This window comes from Mchenga conophoros, linkage group LG1, assembly GCF_057382185.1.
Source record: "Mchenga conophoros isolate Kocher_MC1m ecotype Shallow Benthic linkage group LG1, M_conophoros_male_GT1.1, whole genome shotgun sequence".
Taxonomy (NCBI): domain Eukaryota; kingdom Metazoa; phylum Chordata; class Actinopteri; order Cichliformes; family Cichlidae; genus Mchenga; species Mchenga conophoros.
Genome location: NC_140526.1, coordinates 17,477,827 through 17,500,150, shown reverse-complemented (window position 1 = coordinate 17,500,150; position 22,324 = coordinate 17,477,827). Strand labels below are relative to the sequence as shown.

The following is a 22,324-nucleotide window of genomic DNA, read 5'->3' as shown; positions in this document are numbered from 1 at the left end:
TGCACTGATAGCACATTGTGTCTCTGTGAATTTTAAAGAGACTAGTCGGCATCAATACCTTAAATTTGCGAGGTTCACCTGTGAGATTGATTTTGTTGAACTGACTTTTTTAAAAACTATACGGTGCTTTAAATCATCATCCATATCGATTGAGATTATCATCTTCATTTTGAACACTGGTTAATGCTGTTTTGGATATTGCACTCTAGTGACTGAGAAAGTCATACAGCACTTGATCAAATCTGTTCTCTTTATTTGTCTACTCTAGTGTCACAAAGGCTTCATTAAGTAATAGCTTTAGTGCTGTCAGCGTTAATCTCGTTAAAATGACGTTAACGTCATAACTGCATTAATGTGCATGGGGCTGCACGGTGTCAACGTGTTAGCACGGTTAGCTCGTTAGCGCCGTCCAGCCACGAGCCACGATAACTTGCTAATAGAGATTTGCTGCGTTAATGCGGTTATGGCATTAACGTAATTTTAACAAGATTAAACGCTGACAGCACTAAATAGCTTAATACCCGTCACTGCAAATTAGTGAAAAAGAAAATTGAAAAAGAAGTTGCTCATTACCATAAAATTAGGTAAACATAAGTCATATGAAGTACAGCACATCAGTGTTGGTCAAGTTACTTGAAAATAGCAATTAGTTACTAATTACTGATTACTTCTCCAAGAAAGTAATCCCATTACTTAACATGATACACAACCTGAATACATAATAAAGCAACAGACCTTTCAGCCCAGTTGTATTTTTTCTGCATAATCCAGCATACAAAATTGAATCAAATGAAAAAGTCTCTTTTTAAAAATTGTTTTATTAGTTTTAATCTTTTAACTTTATGCACATTGCATCAAGCAAAATTTTAATTATATGCAACAGTCTTTGACCTGAAGACATTTGTTTAACATTTAAACCTATTTTCTGCATATTCCAGCATATAAAATAAAAATAATTTTTTGTGGTTACGCTCACTCTTTCAGATAGATGCAAGTAAAACACAAGAAAAAATAAATAAAATCAAAGATTTAGCAGCACTAAGTCCTGTTGCTCTTAAATCTATTTTCACCTGTTAAGCAGGAGCGGAGTTGGTGGAGGTTTGCCCGATGCCGGCCATGTCAGTGGGGGGATCCGGGGGTTTCTCTGTGAATTTCACATTCCCGTGCTGGCTTGCGAGATGCTTGCTCATATTTGAAGTTAAATATTTTGCTGTAGAATAAAGTTTTCTTTCCACTCAGAGTTTACAGCAGATGTTAATGTTTTTGTCACTTTTTACGGATTCAAACTCAAAGTAATGTCAGTACTTCCAAGCTTTAAATGCTGCATGGTCGTACTCTCTCCCGCACTCCATATTATCCACTGTTGATCTACACTTGTCTGTTGCTCCATGGACGTCGCACACTTGTACGTTATTATAATGAGACATTCTCACAAACAAAATCACGGTTTAGTAACGCAGTAACGGAAAATGCTTACGGGAAAGTAACAGTAATCTAATTACTTTTTTGCAATAGTAATCCCTTACTTGGTCGTTGTACTGGTTGTTACTTGAAAAAAGTAATCGGATGACGCATTACTGCCCATCTCTGCAGCACGTAATGTACGCATCATTATTTTTTTAGTAAAAGTTAAGTTTGAAAAAAATTGCACAACCTTGCTGCTTTCATAGGAATTAGGAGGGTGAGCAGAAGCCAGGTACTGCTTATCAAATACAGTTGATTAATTCACCATAAAAAAAAGTATGAGCACCTCTATAAAAGCTGAATTTTTGGCAGTTTCCTAGTCTGGAGCATTCAGGTGTGTGTTAACACAGTGTCAAGGACAAAAGACATCAACAAAGATCTTAGAGAAGCACTTATTGCTGCCCATCAGCCTGGGAAGGGTTATATTGCCATTTCCAAACAATCTGAAATTCATTACTCCGTGGTGAGAATGAGTATTCACTACTAGAAAAAGACAGCTGCCAATTCTCCCAGGAGTGGAAATCCGAGCAAATTCACCCCAAGGTCAGACCCGGCAATGATCAGAAAAACTACAAATACATAATAATGGATTGGATTTATATAGCACTTTTCAAGGCACCCAAAGTGCTTTACAATGCCACTATTCATTCACACACTGGTGGAGGCAAGCTACGGTTGTAGCCACAGCTGCCCTGGGGCAGACTGACAGAAGCGAGGCTGCCATATCGCGCCATCGGCCCCTCTGGCCAACACCAGTAGGCGGTAGGGTAAAGTGTCTTGCCCAAGGACACAACGACCAGGACAGAGAGCCCAGGGATCGAACCGGCAACCTTCCGGTTACAGATGCGCTTCCCAACTCCCTTAGCCACGGTCGCCCCAAGATAAGAGCTACATCTCAGACTGTACCACCATCTATTAGGTTGTTAATATTAACATATATGATAGTGCAATTAGAAAAAAAAAATGGAACTAATGTGGCTTGTTTGAAAATGGTTTCCAAGGAGAAATCCTCTTCTCTCCAAAAAGAACATGGCAGCATGACTTCATCTGAACAAACTTTAAAACCTCTGGAACAATGTGCTTTGGACAGGTGGGATCAAAGTGATGATGAAAATGTACAGTGCCAGTATTCTGGAGTCAAATGTAAGGTCATTTGTCTGACAGCTAAAGCTATGCCAAAAACGATGTCTAGTAGCAGTGATCAAGCAATGATTCCAATCACACCAAAAAATCTACAACAGAATTGCTGAAAAAGAAAAGAAAGTGTTGCAACGGCCCAGTCAAAATTTCAGATCTCAACAAGACTTAAAGGTTTTGGCATAATTTGAAAGAACTGTTCATAAATGGTTGTCTGCAAACAGCAACAATGGGAAGAAAAGTGGTGATAATTCCTGCACAATGATAAAAAATAATCAGGCTCATCTTATCTTAAAAAACCCTCTAGTACCATAGAGCAATAGTACCCAATAGAGCGTTTTCCTCTGATTTACTTGTGGTTCTTAGGGTATCTAAAAGTATAATTGTCACGGTCTGCGGGGCAAATCGAGCGGAGCAGACACAGGCGAGGAGACAAAACTAGAGATGGACCGATCCGATATTACGTATCGGTATCGGTCCGATACTGACCTAAATTACTGGATCGGATATCGGAGAAAAATAAAAAATGTAATCCGATCCATTAAATATCACGAAAGCACCTCACAAAACTTGCAACACGCCGTAACTCACCTCAGAACGTTAGCACGTCGGAGCAGTATGCATCACGTGATAGAGCGGCTGTGGCATGCGGGACCTGTCGGTGGTCTGGATAGCATGTGGAGCTTCGCTAGCAACCCGGCATTTCATCTCTGACAAAGTTACCCCGAGAGAAGTAAAGCAAGTGTGTAAGTCCATCTCTGAATGTTTGTAAAGCATTCCTGCGTTAAGCTTAACTAGCGACTGCCTCTCGCTCTCCGGCTGCTATTTCAATCATGAAACTGCTTAATGATCAGCTGATCGGCTTTTCTGTCGCAAGTCCGTGTCTCTTGTTTGTTTTTGGCCCACTTTGCACCAGAAAGAGGAAACCAGCGGCTGAACAACAGCAGCACGTTTAAGCTTGATAAGCTGTTGTTAGAATTTATTTAATATTACTTTCTACTCCAGGATCTTTTTCTACGTAGCTGACGCTGGTAACTGTGCAGGGGCGGATCTAGCAAAGTTTAGCCAGGGGGGCCGATAGGGCATTAACAGGGAAAAGGGGGCACAAAGACATACTTTTCTTTCTTATTCTCATTTAAAATGTCGAGCTTTTAATTATTTAATATTTATCTGAATCTTACACCCAAAGTTTTAATCTGATGTAAAATGTATAGAAGTCCATTATTGTATATAGTAACTGTTAAGTCTAATATACCCTAGTAAGGTATAGTACTTTTTCCTTTGGGAAGGTACCATCTGTGCAGTCTGCAATTTTGTTGAAGAAAGATGTTGAATCTATTTAATATTTCTTGAAAAATAATTGATTTCTGTGCATTTTTTTTTCACACTGCATCAAATTAAGGTTGATTACGTCGATTAAGCATCATGAGGTGGAGCGTGAGGGGTGGTTCCCTATTTTTTATTTATTTATTTTTGTTGTTGCTGGGAGTTGGAACCCTATTAGTTAGGTTGCTTAATATTTACGCTAAGTACTCTTTAAAATACCAGAATAGGGAGGATGGTGTAGGTCTAAGTTTATTAGATTGATCAGTATTGCTGAACTATGAAATATTTTTTTTGCATACAGGTATAACAGAATAGCTTTAGTGTAGTTGTTGTTTTAAACTTGAGTATGAACTTATACAAAATGCAGCAAGATATTTAAAAAACAGTTTTGTTGATTAAAAAACATTATATCGGATTCATATCGGTATCGGCAGATATCCAAATTTATGATATCGGTATCGGTATCGGACATAAAAAAGTGGTATCGTGCCATCTCTAGACAAAACTGAACTTTAAACAAAAGGCAAGCCTTTATTATGGCTGAAACAAGGTGGCATGACAGCAGGGATAGCGGCTAAACTAAACTAGAGAAACTAAGACTCAACTACAAAGATTGTGAAGATTCTGACTGTGATGACATGGTGGCAGGTAACACAGATGACATGACAATGAACAAAGGGAAACGGAGCACTTAAATACACATGTGAGGTGATCAGGAGAACTGGAGACACATGAGGACACAGCTGACTCGAATGAAACATGATGATAGCACAGGGGAGAGTAACACTGGATACGCTAACATATGAGACTTTCAAAGTAAAACAGGAAACATGACAGACACAGACTAGACACTGATCTAAAACTTGAGAACAAAACTCTTAACCAGAACAACATGGAAACTTAGGATTATAATGTTAAAAACAGGACAATTAAAGAATCAGAAAATAAACCATAATACATAAAAAACACCAAAATACAAGAAACTGAAAATGCTGTGTCAAAATGACCCAAAACCATGACAATAGTGGGAAGCAGAGCCTTCGGCTTTCAGGCCCCTCTTCTGTGAAACCTCTACCAGAGGTTTCATCCTGTTAAAAGGGAGTTGTCACCAAAATGCTTGCACATAGGCGGTATTCTGACTGTTGGGTTTTTTCTGTTTTCTCTGTGTTATTGTAGGGTCCTTATCTGACAATATAAAGTGCCTTGAGGCAACTAGATCTAGGTGCTAAATAAATAAACCCAAATTGAATAAAATTAGAAATTCCACCCGCTGCTTTGGCATTTTGGTTCCATTTTTGTTATAATTTCAAGACTTGGTAAGGGCTGGCCTTTTTTTGTTGTCATACACACATAAAACCTTTTGTTTTATCATGACTTTAACCCACACACTAGCAAAGGCTCACAGTTGTAACCTTGTGTTTGGACCATATATGCAAAAAGACACTAGACCTTCTTTTTCATTTTTTGAAAGGTTTGTCCTATCTAGGCAATAGAGTATATGGAACCGATTTAAATAACTTAATCACCCTGTCAGCATGCACTTCACAGCGGCTGTGGCAATCAGCTGATAATGTTACTGCTCACACACTCTCAGCAGAGAGTCACTCATTTCCCATTCACTTCCCTGTGTGCGGTCACAAATCACACACAAGGCCATCTTCTAACATGGAAGGTAATCTTATTTTATGAATTATGCTGAAATTTGTTTATCCTTGTTATGTATATGAGTTAAAGTAATGCACAAATATTTGTAGTAACTCTCAGACATGATTTGGTGACTTCTGACTGTAGGTGCAGCATGTAAAGGACTTGAAATTTCCAGAGTAAAAAAAATGTAAATATTCTAATTACCATCACGTTAGGGAACCCAATAAGCCTCTAAAAATCAAACCACGGCAAGGATGCACAAACAATAACAGTTCAAAAGAGAGGCCTCTTTTATCATCACTCTACACAAAGCAATTAACTGTTGGGTCATACACAATAAACATAGTAAAGAACAAACGTGACAGCCTCTGTTGAAGTACTGCAATTAATTATTTTCATTATCTGTTGACTTGGTGGTTATTTTGCAATCATTCAGTTAATGCCAATCACAACTTTGCAGAGCCAATAAGGCCTTTAAATGTGTCATTTTGATTGGCAAAGGAAAGCAATTAATCAGCTATTTTGAGGCATTGTATTGGTTTTTCCTCAAGAAATAAAATGATAAAACCTTTTTGTTAAATGGCAAATATTATGCTAACTAGGCACTGATTTGGAACTGATTTTAAAAGGAAAACAGCAGAATTGATCTGAACTCATTCAAACAAGTTAATTGTGAAAGTTTTAGAATAATAATTATTTACTTTTAATACAAGAATGCAATATCTAGATTACTCTTGTTCTTTTGGCTCATCACTTTACAGGTTGCCAAAACAAGAAGATGGTACAGTATGGTAGCAACCTGTTCTGTCACATCAACCCTCTGCATGTCCTCATTTACTACATCGTAAATCTTCTCTGTGGTCTTCATTCTTTTCTCCTCCCAGGCTGCTCACTGACACCTTATCACATGCATGTCTTTTCTACATCCACAATGACGCAGTGCCACTCCTGACACTCACTATACTTCTACATCAGCACTCTCAAAGTAAATATCACATCTGTAGTACTCTTTCGCAACATGAAACTATACTGCTGTTCACCAATTGTCACTTCTCTTCTTAACCCAGCTTCAACAGTCTGTCATTTTCATGGTGTGGCTCATCAGCTTTATCCCTTTTTGCTACAGCTCTGCACATCACCCATTTTATGAAAATCAGTACCAGCCATCTTTCCTTTGCTTTCCTCAGGCATCCTCTCACTCTCCAGAACTGTGTTAAACAACCTGTTCAAAAAATCTACACCTCATACATGAACAACTATGTCATTTGGACCAACCGCCTTTTTGCTTTTCTTCTTTAGCTGGCCTCACTTCCCCTGTAGAGAAATGGTAAAGATATTTTGTTCCTATATAATCTGTAGAAATCTGCAAAAATAAACTTTTTGTCTTGAAAACATTTTTTTTAATGTTTAGGTTGCAACAGTAAAAGTAATCATAAAACTAAAACTGGCCACATCATGACATTTCTAGCTGGGAATATTGCAAAGAAAGCAGCACACAAGTGAGAAGGATAAAAGACAGAAGGAGGTCCATTGAAGAGGACTGGAAACGGAAGGAGCAAATGCATAAGAAGTGGCAAGTGAGGGCCAGGCAGCTAAATTCTGCTGACTACTCAGGTTTCAAACAGCTGGGTAGGGGAGCTCAGCACTCTTTAACATATGGTATCACTGAGCAATTAATCTACAGAGGGAAAGTATGGAAGGACAACAGAGAGAGGTAAAAAGAACTGGCAGAAGGGGTCAAGAAAGTGAGAAATCAGCAGAAAAGATTTGAGGAAGAAAGAAGGCTGCTTACAGTAACACCCATTAATTTCCCAGAAGACAGGTGCAGGGGATATTAATCCAAATAAGAGAGGTAAGCTTTGCCAGTTTTCAGCTCATGCTACAGCCAAAGCTCTGCATATTCCACCCAGCCAAAGGCTTTTAGATGTTTCCCATTACAACCGAGACAGGGCTGGATTTTAATGGCCAAGTTGCGAAGGAGGAACCAGCCTGTTACTCACTACTAAGTGGCTTCCAACCCAGTTCAACATTAAGTATAAAGACTTTTGATGGTTTTTCCTCATAAATACTTGGAAAGACATACAGGGGCAAACCTTTTTTTCTGGTGTGAAACAGTAACAAACTTAAAAGCAGTGAATATTTAGCTGCTAAGCACCTACGTCTGAGTTCTTTCCTTAAGTGTGAGTGGAAAACTTGACATTTTTCTTTAATAGGACACATTCTTGTTATTATAGTCACTTGAGCCACTTGCCAGAAAAATTTAATGAAACCCTTAATATGAGCACAGAGCTTATTTCTTTAAGAGCACAACACATCAAAGTGAATAAATATAGCCTGACTGTCTTCACTTGTTTAACACTTAACTTATTGTATTTCATTCACCGAAATATCCATGAATTGGATAAATACAAGCATGAACTACAGAGAGGAACACAAAGACAAGCATTGCACTAACTACTGAGCACTTACAAGACTTTTCCTGTTCCTATTTCAAGAGATTGCTGTGTTGTCATGAAGCACAATGAAGCTATATTAGCTGCTATATCCTCAAACTGATGTGTAAACAATGATGTGTAAGTTTGAGGTGATTTTTTAAAGTTATCGAGTTTGTTTTCTATGTTATTCGTTATTTATTGCTAGTTTGAGTTTCTAATTGCTGTTTTAGTTTATGTATTGAAAGTCTACTATTTCATATATACTATTAATACTAGTTTTTCTAACATTAAGTATTTTGTTCCTGTCTTATCTATATTCTAGTAATGAGTCTTAGTCCAATGCTGGTTTCTTAGTTCTACATTTTGGCAAATCCAACACTGAACCAGTTTCACGAAACTTAGCAAGCAGTTTGCTAACTGTAGCATGGGAGATGGGTGGTCTCGTAGGGTGTCTTGCATTGAAATCTGCTGCAATGACTGCGTTCACCAGATATCAACACAATTTCGATCCACTCCTCACGTGTTAACCTCTTCGACATGTCAATGGCTGTGAACAAAGAGAAACTTGTAAATAACTCATGAAAGAGTAAAGTTACGTTGAAACCAAGCACACCATTGTTTTTCTTGTGACATTACCAATAAGTTTGATGTGTCACATGGCCCTCTTTCTATTGAAAAGTTGTATCCAAGATGGCCGACTTCTAAATGGCCACCATGGTCACCACCCATCTTGATGAGTTTGCCCCCTCACATATACTAATGTGCCACAAACAGGACTTTAATATCACCAACCATTCTAACTTTGCTAGTTTTGAAGTCCAGTTATTGGAGATGACTGCTTCCACGACCACTTTATGTGTGTTGGTCTATCGACCGCCAAAATATAACAAGTGTTTTATTTCGGACTTTCCCGACTTCTTGGGTTCCGTTCTTTTTAAATATGATTCCATTCTTATTCTTAGTGATTTTAACATACACATCTGTTGTAAGAATGACCTGCTTGCTAAAGACTTTCTTGCTTTAATGGACTCTTTTAACCTCCTTTAATGGGTAAATGAACCAACCCACGTTAAAGGCCATATTTTGGACTTGGTCTTTACGTATGGCCTGGATATTTGTATTAAGGATATAAATGACGCTGGGATTTCAGATCATTTTCTAATTTCCTTTGATATTGGCTTATCTGCCGCTGGACTGCAGCCTGGAGCACTTTCTCGTCCGCTACGCGTACTCAGCTCTGAAGCTGTGTCAAAGTTTGCTGTGTCTTTTTTAGATTTGGCGCCTATAATTCCTGACTGCTGCTCAGTTCGCTCATCTGATGGTTATGCTGATACTTTGCTATCATTATTTTCATCTATCTCTGATTTGGCTGTACCTGACGACTGTTCTCTCTGTTCGGTTGATGGTTGTGCTAATATCCTGTTATCTGTTTGTTCTTTTATTCTTGATTCTGTTGCTCCCATCAAAATGAAGCGCCCTAGAGCCTACTCTCGTTGCTGGCTAAATGATACTACACGTGCCTTATGACGTGTCTGTCGCCGTGATGAGAGGAGGTAGAAAAAAGATAAACTTCAGGTTTCTTATGATATGTTATGGACCAGCCGCTCACAGTTTCAAACTGCTGCTAGAATGGCTAAGGCATCTTTTCTTTCCAAAGTCATTTTGGCTAATGGTCACAACCCTCGTATGCTATTTAAAAATTTTAATTCTGTTGTTAATCCCTGTCCTGATATGCCTTTACTGTATTCACAAGCTCTTTGTGAGCGTTTTCAAATTCTTTTTTTAGATAAGGTTTCATCCCTTAAGCTTTCCTCTTCGTCTGCCTCTTATCCTGTCTTTTCCTCTGAGTGTAATTCAACTTTTCATCAATTTGAGCCCGTGTCGCTTTCGACTCTGAAGCAGCTGGTTGATCAACTGAAAAACACCAATGCTGTGTTTGATATTCTCCCATCACGCATTGTTAAGGGCTGTTTTGATGTAATTGGACCGAGCATTCTATTCTTAATGAATTTTTCTCTACTCTCTGGATGTGTCCCACTGGCCTTTAAGCATGCTGTAGTCCAGCCTATTCTGAAAAAAAAAGAATCTTGATTGTTATGATCTTTTGAACTATCGACCAATCTCTAAGCTTCCGTTTCATTCCAAGATCCTGGAGCGACTAGTTCTTTCTCAGCTTCAGGCATACTTAGACGCGAACAACATTGCAGAGAAATTTCAGTCTGCCTTTAAGCCACGGCACAGCACTGAAACGGCCTTGCTTAGAGTTCTCAATGACCTATTTGTAAGCACTGACTCTGGACGCTCTGTGGTCCTGGTTTTTTTGGACCTTTCCTCTGCTATTGATATGGTTGATCATAACATTCTTCTACTAAGACTTGAGCATACTGTGGGTATAAGAGGCACTGCCCTCAACTGGTTTAAATCTTATCTTGCTGACAGGTCTTTTTCGGTTAATTTGGGCAACTTCTCATCTTCCTCGGTACCTGTACACTGTGGTGTGCCTCAAGGATCTGTATTAGGCCCTATTCTCTTTTCGCTATATCTGCTCCCTCTTGGAGCAATTTTTGAGAAGTCTAATTTTGCCTTTCATTGCTATGCTGATGATATACAGATTTATTTTGAGATTACTGTCGATCTTGCTATGTCTTTTCACTATTTTCGTGAATGCATGCGTGAGGTTAAAGGTTGGTTCAAGAGTAATTCACTTGTCCTGAATGAAAAGAAAACGGAGATCGTGGTGTTTGATAGTAAAATCCCCCGTGACCAACTGTGTGCTGCTCTGATGCCTTTTGCTAGCTCTCCTTCTGATTATGCCAGTAATTTGGGCATACTACTGGATAGCTCGCTTAAATTTGTCAAGCAAGTGTCTGCTGTTGTGAGGTCTAGTTTTAATCAGCTGCGCCTCATTTCTAAGGCTAAGCGCTATATTCCACACATTGACCTGGAAAAACTCATTCATGCATTCGTGACTTCCAGGTTGGACAACTGCAACTCTCTTTACATTGGCCTTTCCTCCACCCTTCTCGTTAGATTGCAGACTGTCCAGAATGCGGCGGCACGCCTTTTGACAGGTAGCAGGAAGTTTTCTTCCATCACTCCTGTTCTTGCTGGCTTGCACTGGCTTCCAATTAAATACCGTATTCAATTTAAAATATTACTTTTCACCTACAAAACCATTAATAATTTGGCGCCGAGCTACCTCAATGAGCTTCTCAGGTTACACACTCCTGTCAGAGCACTTAGATCTGCTACCCAAATTCTTCTGGAGCAACCTCGTTCTCGGCTGAAGTCTCGCGGTGACCGCGCATTTGCTGTAGCTGCCCCGGTCTTATGGAACAACCTTCCTGCTGCTATTCGGGCGTCTGACTCTATGCCACTGTTTAAATCACGGCTGAAGACTTATTTGTTTAATCTTGCCTTTCCACCTAGTTAACACTTGGTGTGCGTTGGTACATTTTTATCCGTTATGCTTGTGTACTACTTTTATATCTTACGATTGTCAAGGTTTTTATAATTGATACGTGCCAGGTCCTTTCTCTTTTCCCTCCCATCTCCCTTTTCCTATTTTATTTTTGTCAAGCACCTTGGTTTTTTAGTGTGCTTTATAAATAAAGTTTATTATTATTATTATTATTATTCCCATGTTATTACGGTGTATCCATATAAATGGCCCACCCTGTATATTATTAGTAACTGTATTAGTCTATGTTGCTGTGTTCGCTTGTCCCTGATTTCTTATTCAGTAATTTTCTTCAGGTCTTTGTTAGTGTCCTTTAGCTATTGCCTGTTTTATCTTGAAGGTTTGTTTTCTTTTGTGTTTCATTTTAGTTTTACTTCCTGTCTTCTCCCTCCTTTGTGATTCTGTGCTTCTCCCTGATTGCTTTCCCCGGTTGTTTTTCTGCCCTCACTTGTGTCTCTTTCTCTAATTAGTGCTCTGTATATACATCCTCCAGTGTCTCCCACATCTAGTTTATCTGTTAGGTTCCTCTAGCTGACCTATGTCACTGTGCATCTTGTGTTTTTACCTTTTGGACTTTGTTAATGCGCAAATCTCATCATCAGCCTTGATTAAACAGATTGCTTTTGTTTGTTACTCCTTTGTGTCCTGCATCTGGGTCCTCTCCTAATCACTATCTCTGGCAGATAATAGAGAAGTTGGTGGAAAAATAAATGTCAACTTAAAGGTATTTCAAGCAAATTAGTTCATTAGTTGATCAGTTTAACCAGACAAATATTTAGATTTCTTATAATTTATTTAATAAGGTTAATAACATTTTGATTTTCAAATGGTCACACAAGTAATAAAATACACAAATCTCAATCATATAAATGTAACAGCAACTGCAATACATTATTATCATATGATTTGTCTGTTAAGTATCTTTGACAGCCCCTAGAGTAGCGTACTGCAAAAACACTAAATATGAGAGTGCATGAAAGGAAAAGCAAAGGCAGAAAGGGACATCCAGTTATTTTAGCTTCATGGAGTCAGTTATGAGTGATAAACTTTGGAAAGTTTTAAACTTAGAGTAAGCAGGTCATGGCTGTGGTCCCCTCATTTTTTTAAGGAGGTGGACTGAACTTCTGCAGAGTGGAATTCGCTATGATGCACCGACTGGAGTAGGCAGATATAATCAATAGAATTACATGAAATGGCAGCCTGAATCACACCACACACAACCACTGTACTGAAAACCCTAAGGGTTTGTCTATTTAAAGCTCAACTGCCCTGACACAGAAAAAGTTGTATTGCTTTATTTACTGTACGCGCATGATTCATGCAAACTGAAGCATATGCTGCAGAGGCACGACAGGCACTAAGATAATTTTAACGTTCTATTCCACCGTGTAGTTCAGAGGCGCCTCAGTTAATGAGACTCAGTCTGTCTGGTTCTGAGTCTGACTTTCAATCCACCACCCACTGAGTTCACATATTAAAATTATACCACTGGGGAAGAGTTCAGTCAGTGGAAAACAATGTGTCATTTTCATCCATATCAAATGATATGGATACAAGAAGAAAATCAGAATCAGAATCAGAATACTTTATTGATCTGATTGTTATCTTTGGGGATATCCGTTGTCATTAGGTAATTTAAGGGCGAAGTGATGTATCATTTGCCTCATCGGGACCTCCTGACGCATACTAATACCAAAACAGTTACACTTCATTTCACAAATTCTCTCTGCTCCCAGCAATACCTCAGTCAGAATTCAGTTTACGAGTTAAAAGTGCAAACATAGTTGTGAATATCAATGTGAGAAAATGTCACTTGTGGTATCACAGGAAATTTGTTAAGTTACTTTCAAGTTTGTTTTCCACCCTTGACCGGTCCTTGTACTGATCATTATCAAATCTCTGTGCTGATGTCTTCTCAGAAGTCTGCATTATAATTACTTTAAGCAGCCTTTATTAGAGATAATGGACCTTCAGAGTTCGATCACATTTAATTACAACTGACAAATTAGGCTCTAACTATATCTACACTCTACCTGGGAAAAAGAATATCAAATACAAGAACGACTGCTTCCATGCGTTGTGCATTTCATTGAATTAAACGAGGATTCGGGGAAATAGATAAGAGTTAGTCAGGAGAGGGGACACAAAAGCAGAGGTGTGGATATGAGGCCTAAAAAATTGTGCAGCAACATCAAAGCATGGTGATGGACAAAAGCATCTGAACCGTACAGATTTGGTATTCTCATTAAAATCTGCCAAAAGTTTTAAGTCTCCCCACTTTTCTTCAAACCTTAATGTGTATTTGGATGTGTATGTGTATTTGCATTGATAACTAATATATGCAGTATATATGGACACAAACTGGACATGTTATGACACAGAGCTGACTTTAGAATGTGTCATATGAATGATGATGGTGGTCTAACTTCTAACGAATACATATACATCTTTCATGGGGCTAACAGGATTGAACTGTGCATTTGGAAACCACAGCAGCTGCAAGGTTTCACATCACACTGGTTTAAGTTGAATTATGGTTTAGTCCCTGGTTTTTCTTATGTCACAAATCAAGATTGCATTTACAAGTCACAAACAAAATTCCCACTCTCAGCAGATTCATCTGAAACAACCTTCTGCTATTTGATCCTGAACATACTTCAATCTGCACAACAAAGGTGAACAAAAAGACGTCACTTTGATTTTTGAGTGAAGGAGACTCTGATGTTTATGGCAACAACAGGCAAGAAACATCTCAGTCTTGTATATTCCCGTCTGTGCATCTATTCTTGAGCAGATTGCATTACTAAAAAAAGATTTAAATGCAACTTGATACATGATAAAATTTCGTTTACTTTTGGTTCATTCTACTTAATTGTATCGTATAATCCAGTTTTGTATAATTTTCCTGATACTGTGTCCATCTCATGTAACATTTTGTGCATATTACCAGTGCAGCTCTCTCTTTATGCAAGTAAAGGCGATTTAGATGTGTTCTGACTTGGAAGCCTATTTACCATTTCCAGAGAGAGGGCGTTTGTTTGCATGGCACTAGGGAGAGCCCTAGTGGTAAAATACTGAACTACAGATTTAATGCATTATTTTTGTACACACACACACACACACACACACACACACACACACGCACACACACACACACACACACACACACACACACACACACACACACACACACATACAAAAGGCAACAGTGCCTGGCGCTCATGCTGGTACACAAAACATGACGATAATAAAATATGACATACATAAGTATTTTTGTCAATAAGGTCATATGAACAGAAGCACTGTATTATAGTGAATTAACACAAGTCATTTGACCTTGAAACAAGAATATGCTAGCTCTTTAGTTATGTTAAATTTATGTTAAAGTTCAGAGAAATTTCTGTAAAAGTCTGTAATTGTTTTTTAAATATTTCATCTCAGATTCTTCTGTTCTGTTTTGGGACCCGCACCTGAAAGCATCTCTGTGGTAGAATGTATATTAGGCTACATTGCCAGAAGTGCTTGTTAATATTTCTGATTTTAGAAAAGCAAAATGACTTTAACTCCATTCCCTACAGCTGCTGTAAATATAGCCAACAAAGACATACACCTGAGTCTCTAGGTAATTTTACCTCATTTTTTCAACAAGAAAGGGATGGTTATAGGCAGGGCTGCACACAAGTGGTCCGCAGGAGCGCATTCGGGGTCAAAATAAAAGACGCGCACCAGATAAGAAGTTGGAACGCGCGTTTGCGTACAGTATGATTATGACTGTTATTAGTACTGAAGGAAAATAAAGCTACATTCAATCCGCCCTGCCAGTGATATGATTCACTGCAGCTCAACTGTCAAAAATGGTATGTGTGCAAAGTCAAACACTATATGTGAGTAGAGTAAATTTGAGTATGCTCACCTGTCAACATGACAGAATAGTTTTTGCTGCACTGGTACCTGTCACAGCTGTAGCACTTTCAGTGGCATCAAAATGGCACTTTGGGTCTTAGCTCATATAATCTCTAGCTACTCTGATGGGTGTTGAGCTTGCTGCAAACTTCTGCAGTAGTGTCAGAAATGACACTTTTATTCATGGACCTGAACTGGCAGGTAACACAAACAAGAATATGCTTGCTCCACAGTTTGCTGATGTGTTACAGAACCGAGTCAGGTCAAAGAAGTCTTTGACAAGAGACAGCTTTCTATATTATAAGACACATTACTTTTTAAATATTTGCTTGAGTTTATGCAAGTTAAGGCCTGTTGAAGCTTTCAATTGTTGCAGGTGAATTTACTTATAGTAATATGCCAAGTGTGCCCCAGAACCCTGCTCATATACTATGTATCTCTACTAAAGTCATGCTGCCATACAACAGGGGTTTCCAACTCCAGGCCTCAAGGGCCGGTGTCCTGCAGGTTTTAGATCTCACCCTGGGTCAGCACACTTGAATCAAACGATTAGTTCATTACCAGGCCTCTGGAGAACTTCAAGACATGCTGATGAGGTAATTTAGCCATTTAAATCAGCTGTGTTAGCTTACGGAGCTTATTTCTTCTACGGTATTCAAAAATAAGCAACTTACTTACAGGAGAGATATATTTCCTGGCAATATGGCAATCATGGATGTGGCTGTCATGCTATTTGAGCCCAAAAACTTTTAAAATGAAAGAAAGCTTCAATTTTGTAATCAGTTGCGTAGTGCTGCCTCTGGTGGCTGCACACAGCAAAAGCTGTTGGCTCACAACCATGCAGTCTATGAAAACAAGTTACTTTACACATTTATAACCATCTGTTGTTTTTCTGAATTACCATCAACCACGTCTGTGTCTCCATGTTAGCATGTCTTACAGAACATGTAGTAAATTAGGATACCAAGATAACAACTACACACATGGTTACACAATAAGTTGCTCTGACCGCTTCGATAATGCTCGACAGGTAAACTGATTTTCGGGGTAAAAAACGATGGAGGGACTGATTTGCTCTCCAAATAAAACCTTTTATTCCATTTTAATCATCTGGGCTAAAACTTCTGTCCCTCTCAATCATTCTCTTCATCTCTCTGTCAGAGTAATATGAGAGGATCATTGAATCTAACAAGGTCAAACAGATGAAGAGAAATAAGAAACCAGCCTGGAAGAAAAAAAAAAACACTGATTTTTTTTTAATAGATTTAGTTCACTTTGCATTTAATTTTAGAGAATAAATACTCATCTTTTTTCAAATCAAATAATATCCTAAAACCCCTTTGTTTCATATCACTAAGTTTTCTCAGATATCCAGCATGAGAATGTGGAAAGGTCTTCACTTCTGGTACTCACAAAAATGGTTTCACTGTATTACCTACAGCTTTTAAGACACAAGTGCTTGTCTGAATAATCAGTAAAATTAATAAAAACAAGCAGACAGTTTGTGTTGAGTTTAGGACAGACAAGATTTCTTCATTACTACATACACATCAACAGGGATGAGTATAAAATAACAGTTACTGGAAAAGAAGGAGACTTTTTAAGTAATCATGAGGCAAAAAGGCTAAATTCATCCAGGATTGCTGAAAAAGCAATACTGCTCTATAAAAGGAAACAATGATTTGAAGGCATCTTCACTCTTTATGTCACCACTGACTGTTTACCCACAACAGCATTGATCAGAATATAATCAGCAAAGCATTCCACGTGAATATCAATAAAAGTAGGCAATCTATACCATCTCAGTGTGTATACAAATATATTGCAGCATCCCTGGTGTAGGCCTACATGCACTCATCTTCAGTCAGTCCCACTTTCAGTTCCCGTGCAAGCAATTATGCATGAAGAGTTCAAACTAACCTGCTAGAGCCTTTCATGCCACAGTGAAATATGAGGAAAGAATTCCTTCAATGGGAGTTTTAAACATTTGTTTTGGGGCCTAATATGGTGTCCTAACATGAGGCTGACAAAGTTCATAAAGATGGCTAAATTAAACCCATCCCATTAGAAAAGTCAGCAGGATTTCTTTTCATTTTTCTAGAGAATAATCGTGACCGCCTTTCTTCTTGTCCTTGCTAAAATAATTGTAATAAGTGTCCTTTATACTATTCAAGGCTTGGTCTTTTATTTAACCTGTAAATTTATATACTATATATCCTGTATTTACTGGGCCTGGATCACTATCATTAATACTCACATTTTAACTTTCAAGGTTGGCAGACATGTTTTATATTGTTATGTATGACCTGGCTTAGTTTCACTACATATGAAAACTTCCCAAAAAAATGAAGGTAATTGTCTTCTATAGCATGACTCCAGGGCACAATGATGATCCACAGTGATATGTTCATCTTGAACACTGTTTCTGAACCATGACACGATGGCTTGTGCGCTTAAACCTCTGAATGGGAGCGGTGATGCAGAACCTCATTATGTGTCAGTACTTTAAACAAACGTGGCATTTTATTCATTAAATGTGCTCATTGAGACCATCGAGATGCTTTAGGGGCAGTAAACAAGCATATACTCACTATCTTTATAGTTGAACTTCACAAGAAACGATGCCGATACTACTAGAAGTTAAGAGACTGGATTTTGTTTAAGGATTTGAAATTGTAGAGTAGGTGTGCTGAATCATCGGCAAATGATAAAGTATAAAAATCCAGCTGAGCATATAAATTTGACTTCAAAGTTGTTCATTTGGGTTTGCAAAAGCCAAAGTGTTTGTGTTTTCGACATTAAAAAAGCCAAACATATGGTTAAGTATTTGACAACAGTAATATACTATAATAACCACCTATTACTGTTCAAAGGAAAGGTCTCTTAATGCTAACCAAGTGAATTTACTTTTTGAACACCCAACAAATACTGCAGTCATGAATGATTCTCTCACTTTGCATACACGGAGATATACAGTTCATCAGTCACATCATCATGGATGCATCGTCATGTTAACTTGGGTTAAACTGAAAACACAAATACCCATTCACTGTATTTAAACCATTTCTTAATTTAAAGAAACTAGTTTAAACTAAATAAAGAAAAACAATATTAGTCCACCAAAGATAACAAGCATTTGTTGTTATTGGTGTTATTATGTGATCTGCAAACAAACATTAAAAAGCGATGCACTGGTTTGATATTGTATGGATTCGGATATTAGCAGATATTGATCGAGCCCATCTTGTTCAAGCTAACGTTCTATAAAAGGAGATTAGATACACAATGTCCTTATACTGTACATGCTCATATACACTGTGGTTTATACTTACCCATCTGACAGGAAGAATTTGGTCCTCTCAGTACAGACAATAACGCTACGGGGTTGTCTCTTCTCAATTAACTCTGATTACCAAAAAAATTGAGATCATGGGAAAAAAAGACATTTTCCATATTTAGCGTCTCCTATTGACATATCTACAGAGAGATGTGTGTACTTACTTTGGACATCATCAACAGAGGATGGCAATAATCTTTTGTTCATTTCCCTAAAGTCAGGAGCTAAAAAAAACATCAATGGTGTATGAAAAGAAATCAATAAGTGGATCATCAGTGGATAAAGAACATCAGTCTGTTATAGAGTACAAACATCAAAAATCTGTCCATAGGAATGCCACCACTGTGTGCATGTCCTGCACACATGGGAGCAGAATCAAACCTAGAACTCAAACATGTCATTCTGCTTCTTCGCTAGCTTTGCCACCTCCTGTCGGATCGCTTGCACAAGTGCAGAGGTGGAGAGGCTGCTCAGGGGCATACTGTCCATGTCCTTCAGCACCTGGGGTAGACTTTGCTGGGATGATGTGCTTGGGGCAGGTGGTGGCTGCTCCAGTGTCTGGTTATACTGCAGAGGCAGCCTGGTGGGGCTCCCCTGTGGGTAGCGAGGATGAGGAAAAGCCTCTACGTACCCAGGCAGGGGCACCTGAAAAACAAGATGAACAGGACATCAGAAATACAGAAACATCATTACTACTGCCCACTAAAGATGACTTTGTTAGAAGACAGAATATTCGTTAGTTTTCCATCTTGCTGAGTGAACAGTTTCTCTTGAACCACTAATTTAAAAGAATGGGTGATAACGCAAAATATACAAAAAATGGACCAACGTAACAAGGAAAGTAATGAGTGTGGAGCTCTACAAAAATATTAAACTAAGATGCAACTTGATTCAAACATTGCTTCGAACAAAAATCTACTCTTGCATGAAGACACAAATTTTAAGTGTCAGCATTACACACCACAAAACTAAAAAAAAAAAAAGGGAAAAAAAGCAAACAGTAAATTTTTTAAAAAGGTGTTCATTTAAGAAATGTGCTCAACTACCCCAGTGTTTTGTTGTGTCCACTCAACGCCAGCCATAAATTCAGTTCAGCAAATGGTTTCTAAATGACACTGGTTCTGCAAAAAGACACTGCATGAATGCATTTGGTTGAAACAGGCAAAGAGACAAGAAAAAAAAAAAGACAAAAAACATTTCATACAAACAGGGAGAGTGCAGGGAGGGAGGGACACATAGGCCACACGGGTTGCAATAACACATCTAACAAGACAAATGGAGCCTTTCCAATTGTAATGAAAAACAAAGAACATTTAGGACTGTGCTTAACAGCTACTAAGTTAAGTGAGTTCCAGTCATCTTCAAAGTTAAAGACTGGGCAGAAAATGTGTTTTGGATCAATGTCAGTTCCATAATGAGACAAAGGACAAAAAAAATGTTTAATGGGGAGGGGTATCCCAACTACGCGACTTTTTATTATTAATTCATGTCAGTTCAGTACCACGCTTTATGGCTCTTTGGGCTTGAATTGAACTTATGGAGAAGCATTTTAATATTATCTAATATATTTTATCATATTAATAGTGTGTTTCAGGAAACTGTATGAAAATAAGAGAAAACAAAAAAAAACAACCTTACATGTATGTTATGTTTGTAGCCATTCTCTAACCTGTTCAGAGTCTTGATTTATTCTTAATCCTTCAAGAAATTCATTTGGAGGAGTTTATTTTAAAGATCTAATTATTAGTCCAAGGATCTCTTGGAGCTATGGGACAACAGCTTAAGCCGGACTGTCCTGTTTAATTCCGACATCTGGTAACGACATTCTACCGCTGTACATTAATTATTCTGCAGTCTCGGGTGCTTCGGGCAAAATGAGCTTCCTTACAGAATCTGCCCACTGTGGCGGCACATCCTCGGGTTCAGGTGGATAAGACATCCAAGAGGGACTGTGGTAGGAGGTGGGCGGTGTGGACACAAAGTATTCTGAGTAACCGGGCCTCGTGGCTGGGATGGCATAGACAGCCGTGATTGGGTTTCCTGTGAAAAATAGAGAAGAGAGAGTGGCACTGACTCATTTCATTTGTGGGTTCATAGATTTCAGCTTTTCACCTCAAGCATTTTAATTTGTCCAAATATTTTTCCATTCTTGACAAAGTAATGTTGGCATTTAAGCACACTGGAACACACTGTGGGTTGCTTTTAAAATGCAAAGTCATCTCCTTGTTATGCTTACCTGAGTAGTTGGACACAGGCTGCTCTGCAGTGATAGATGGAAGTGCTGCTCTAGTGGTTGGCCCATATGGGTTGTTGTCATGTTGACTCTGCATTTCAGCGACAGATGTCTCTAAGCTCCTTCCCTTAGGCCCCAAGTCAGAAGTGGAACTAAGTTGGACAGAGATTGGAGAGGCAATAAACAAAGACATGCTGCAATACTACACCACTAGATGGCAGACACATGCTGAGTGAAAAAGTGGGCACCTTATTAACATTCTTCCCATCTCTCAATGCACTGCTCCAATATTAAAATTTACACAAGCCCTAAAATCGCGCTGGCCACAGTACATCACCCAGTGACTATCTAGTCCCTGAATATGCATTTAAATATGAATAAATGTTGAATATCTTATGGGTTTGGGGAAATACAGGCAGCAGTATGACGGTCTGTCTGCAGCTGTGCTCGTGTATATCTTCAGCATTACCGTCTTAGAGAAGTCCCAGGAGGGGGCCCAGTGCGAGGTGGTAAAGGGGGAGGAGAACCCATGGCCTCAGGAAGCTGGGTGAAGCGAAAGGCCTTAAACAGATTGTGAAAGCCATTTAGGGTTAACGTTTCTTTATTACAGGTATTAGAGAGCACAAGTGATTCTCAGCCAACTTACTGGTTCAGGCAGGCTACACTGATACATATCTGTACCATAAGATGGCACCCACTGGAGGCCTCCCTGTCCAGAGCTCATTGTACCCGGTGCACTGGTCACCACATCTGCATAAGGGAGGGGAGGCGGCGCAGGGTTGTAGTGGTTTGGTTGGTGGTGGTGGGAGTGCCTTCCAGATGTGGACTGCCCCCCTGAAGCCAGACTGAAAGCCTCCTCTAGCAGCAGGTGCATCTGCTGTCGCACTTCATCAATCGACGGTTGCGAGCTGAGAGTGGATGTCTCTGAGTGGCCTTTCAAGCCCCGTCCATACATGTATCCCCGCGGTCCCATGATACGATCAACATTTGTCTCCTCAATCAACTCTGGCTCAGTCTGAAAATATTACCGTAGGGAAACTATTGTGAACTGAGACTAAACATACTTTTGCAAAGTCTGACAACTTGTACATTTGGTAGAAAAGCCTATATTTATCCGTTTCATTTTCTTAAATAACAACAACAACAACAAAACAAGCAACATACAAACAAGACTGATGAGATATGCAATTTTGGCACAAGTTTAACCCTCTGAGGCCTAAGAAATTATCTGTGGTGACCCAAACCCTAATCTCAGGTTGACAGTTAAGATTTTAGCAATCAAGTCACAAAGAAATGATCATTCCAACTGAGACACATCAAAGCCTATTTTTTTCTCAAAATACAGGGTTATGATTAGAGCTTAGGCTAGGGTTAGGGTTGTC

The 22,324-nt window shown here is 38.8% G+C and overlaps 1 protein-coding gene across 4 annotated transcripts in view; it reads right to left on the bottom strand.

Moving 5' to 3' along the window:
• Positions 1–12,243: 12,243 nt before the first annotated feature.
• kiaa1549lb (KIAA1549-like b) overlaps positions 12,244–22,324 on the bottom strand; it is a 62,306-nt gene continuing 52,225 nt past the window's right edge. For 3 of the 4 annotated variants that reach the window (XM_085268251.1, XM_085268242.1, XM_085268233.1), the window contains 5 exons: positions 21,589–21,957; positions 21,412–21,503; positions 20,946–21,094; positions 20,598–20,749; positions 12,244–19,354 (listed from right to left, as the gene is read on the bottom strand). In XM_085268251.1, coding sequence (XP_085124377.1) covers positions 19,091–19,354; positions 20,598–20,749; positions 20,946–21,094; positions 21,412–21,503; positions 21,589–21,957 — 1,026 coding nt within the window. In that variant the 3' untranslated portion in view covers positions 12,244–19,090. Of the gene's footprint in view, positions 19,355–19,755; positions 19,831–20,597; positions 20,750–20,945; positions 21,095–21,411; positions 21,504–21,588; positions 21,958–22,324 lie in introns of all 4 variants that reach the window. The other variant, XM_085268260.1, reaches the window with a different exon arrangement.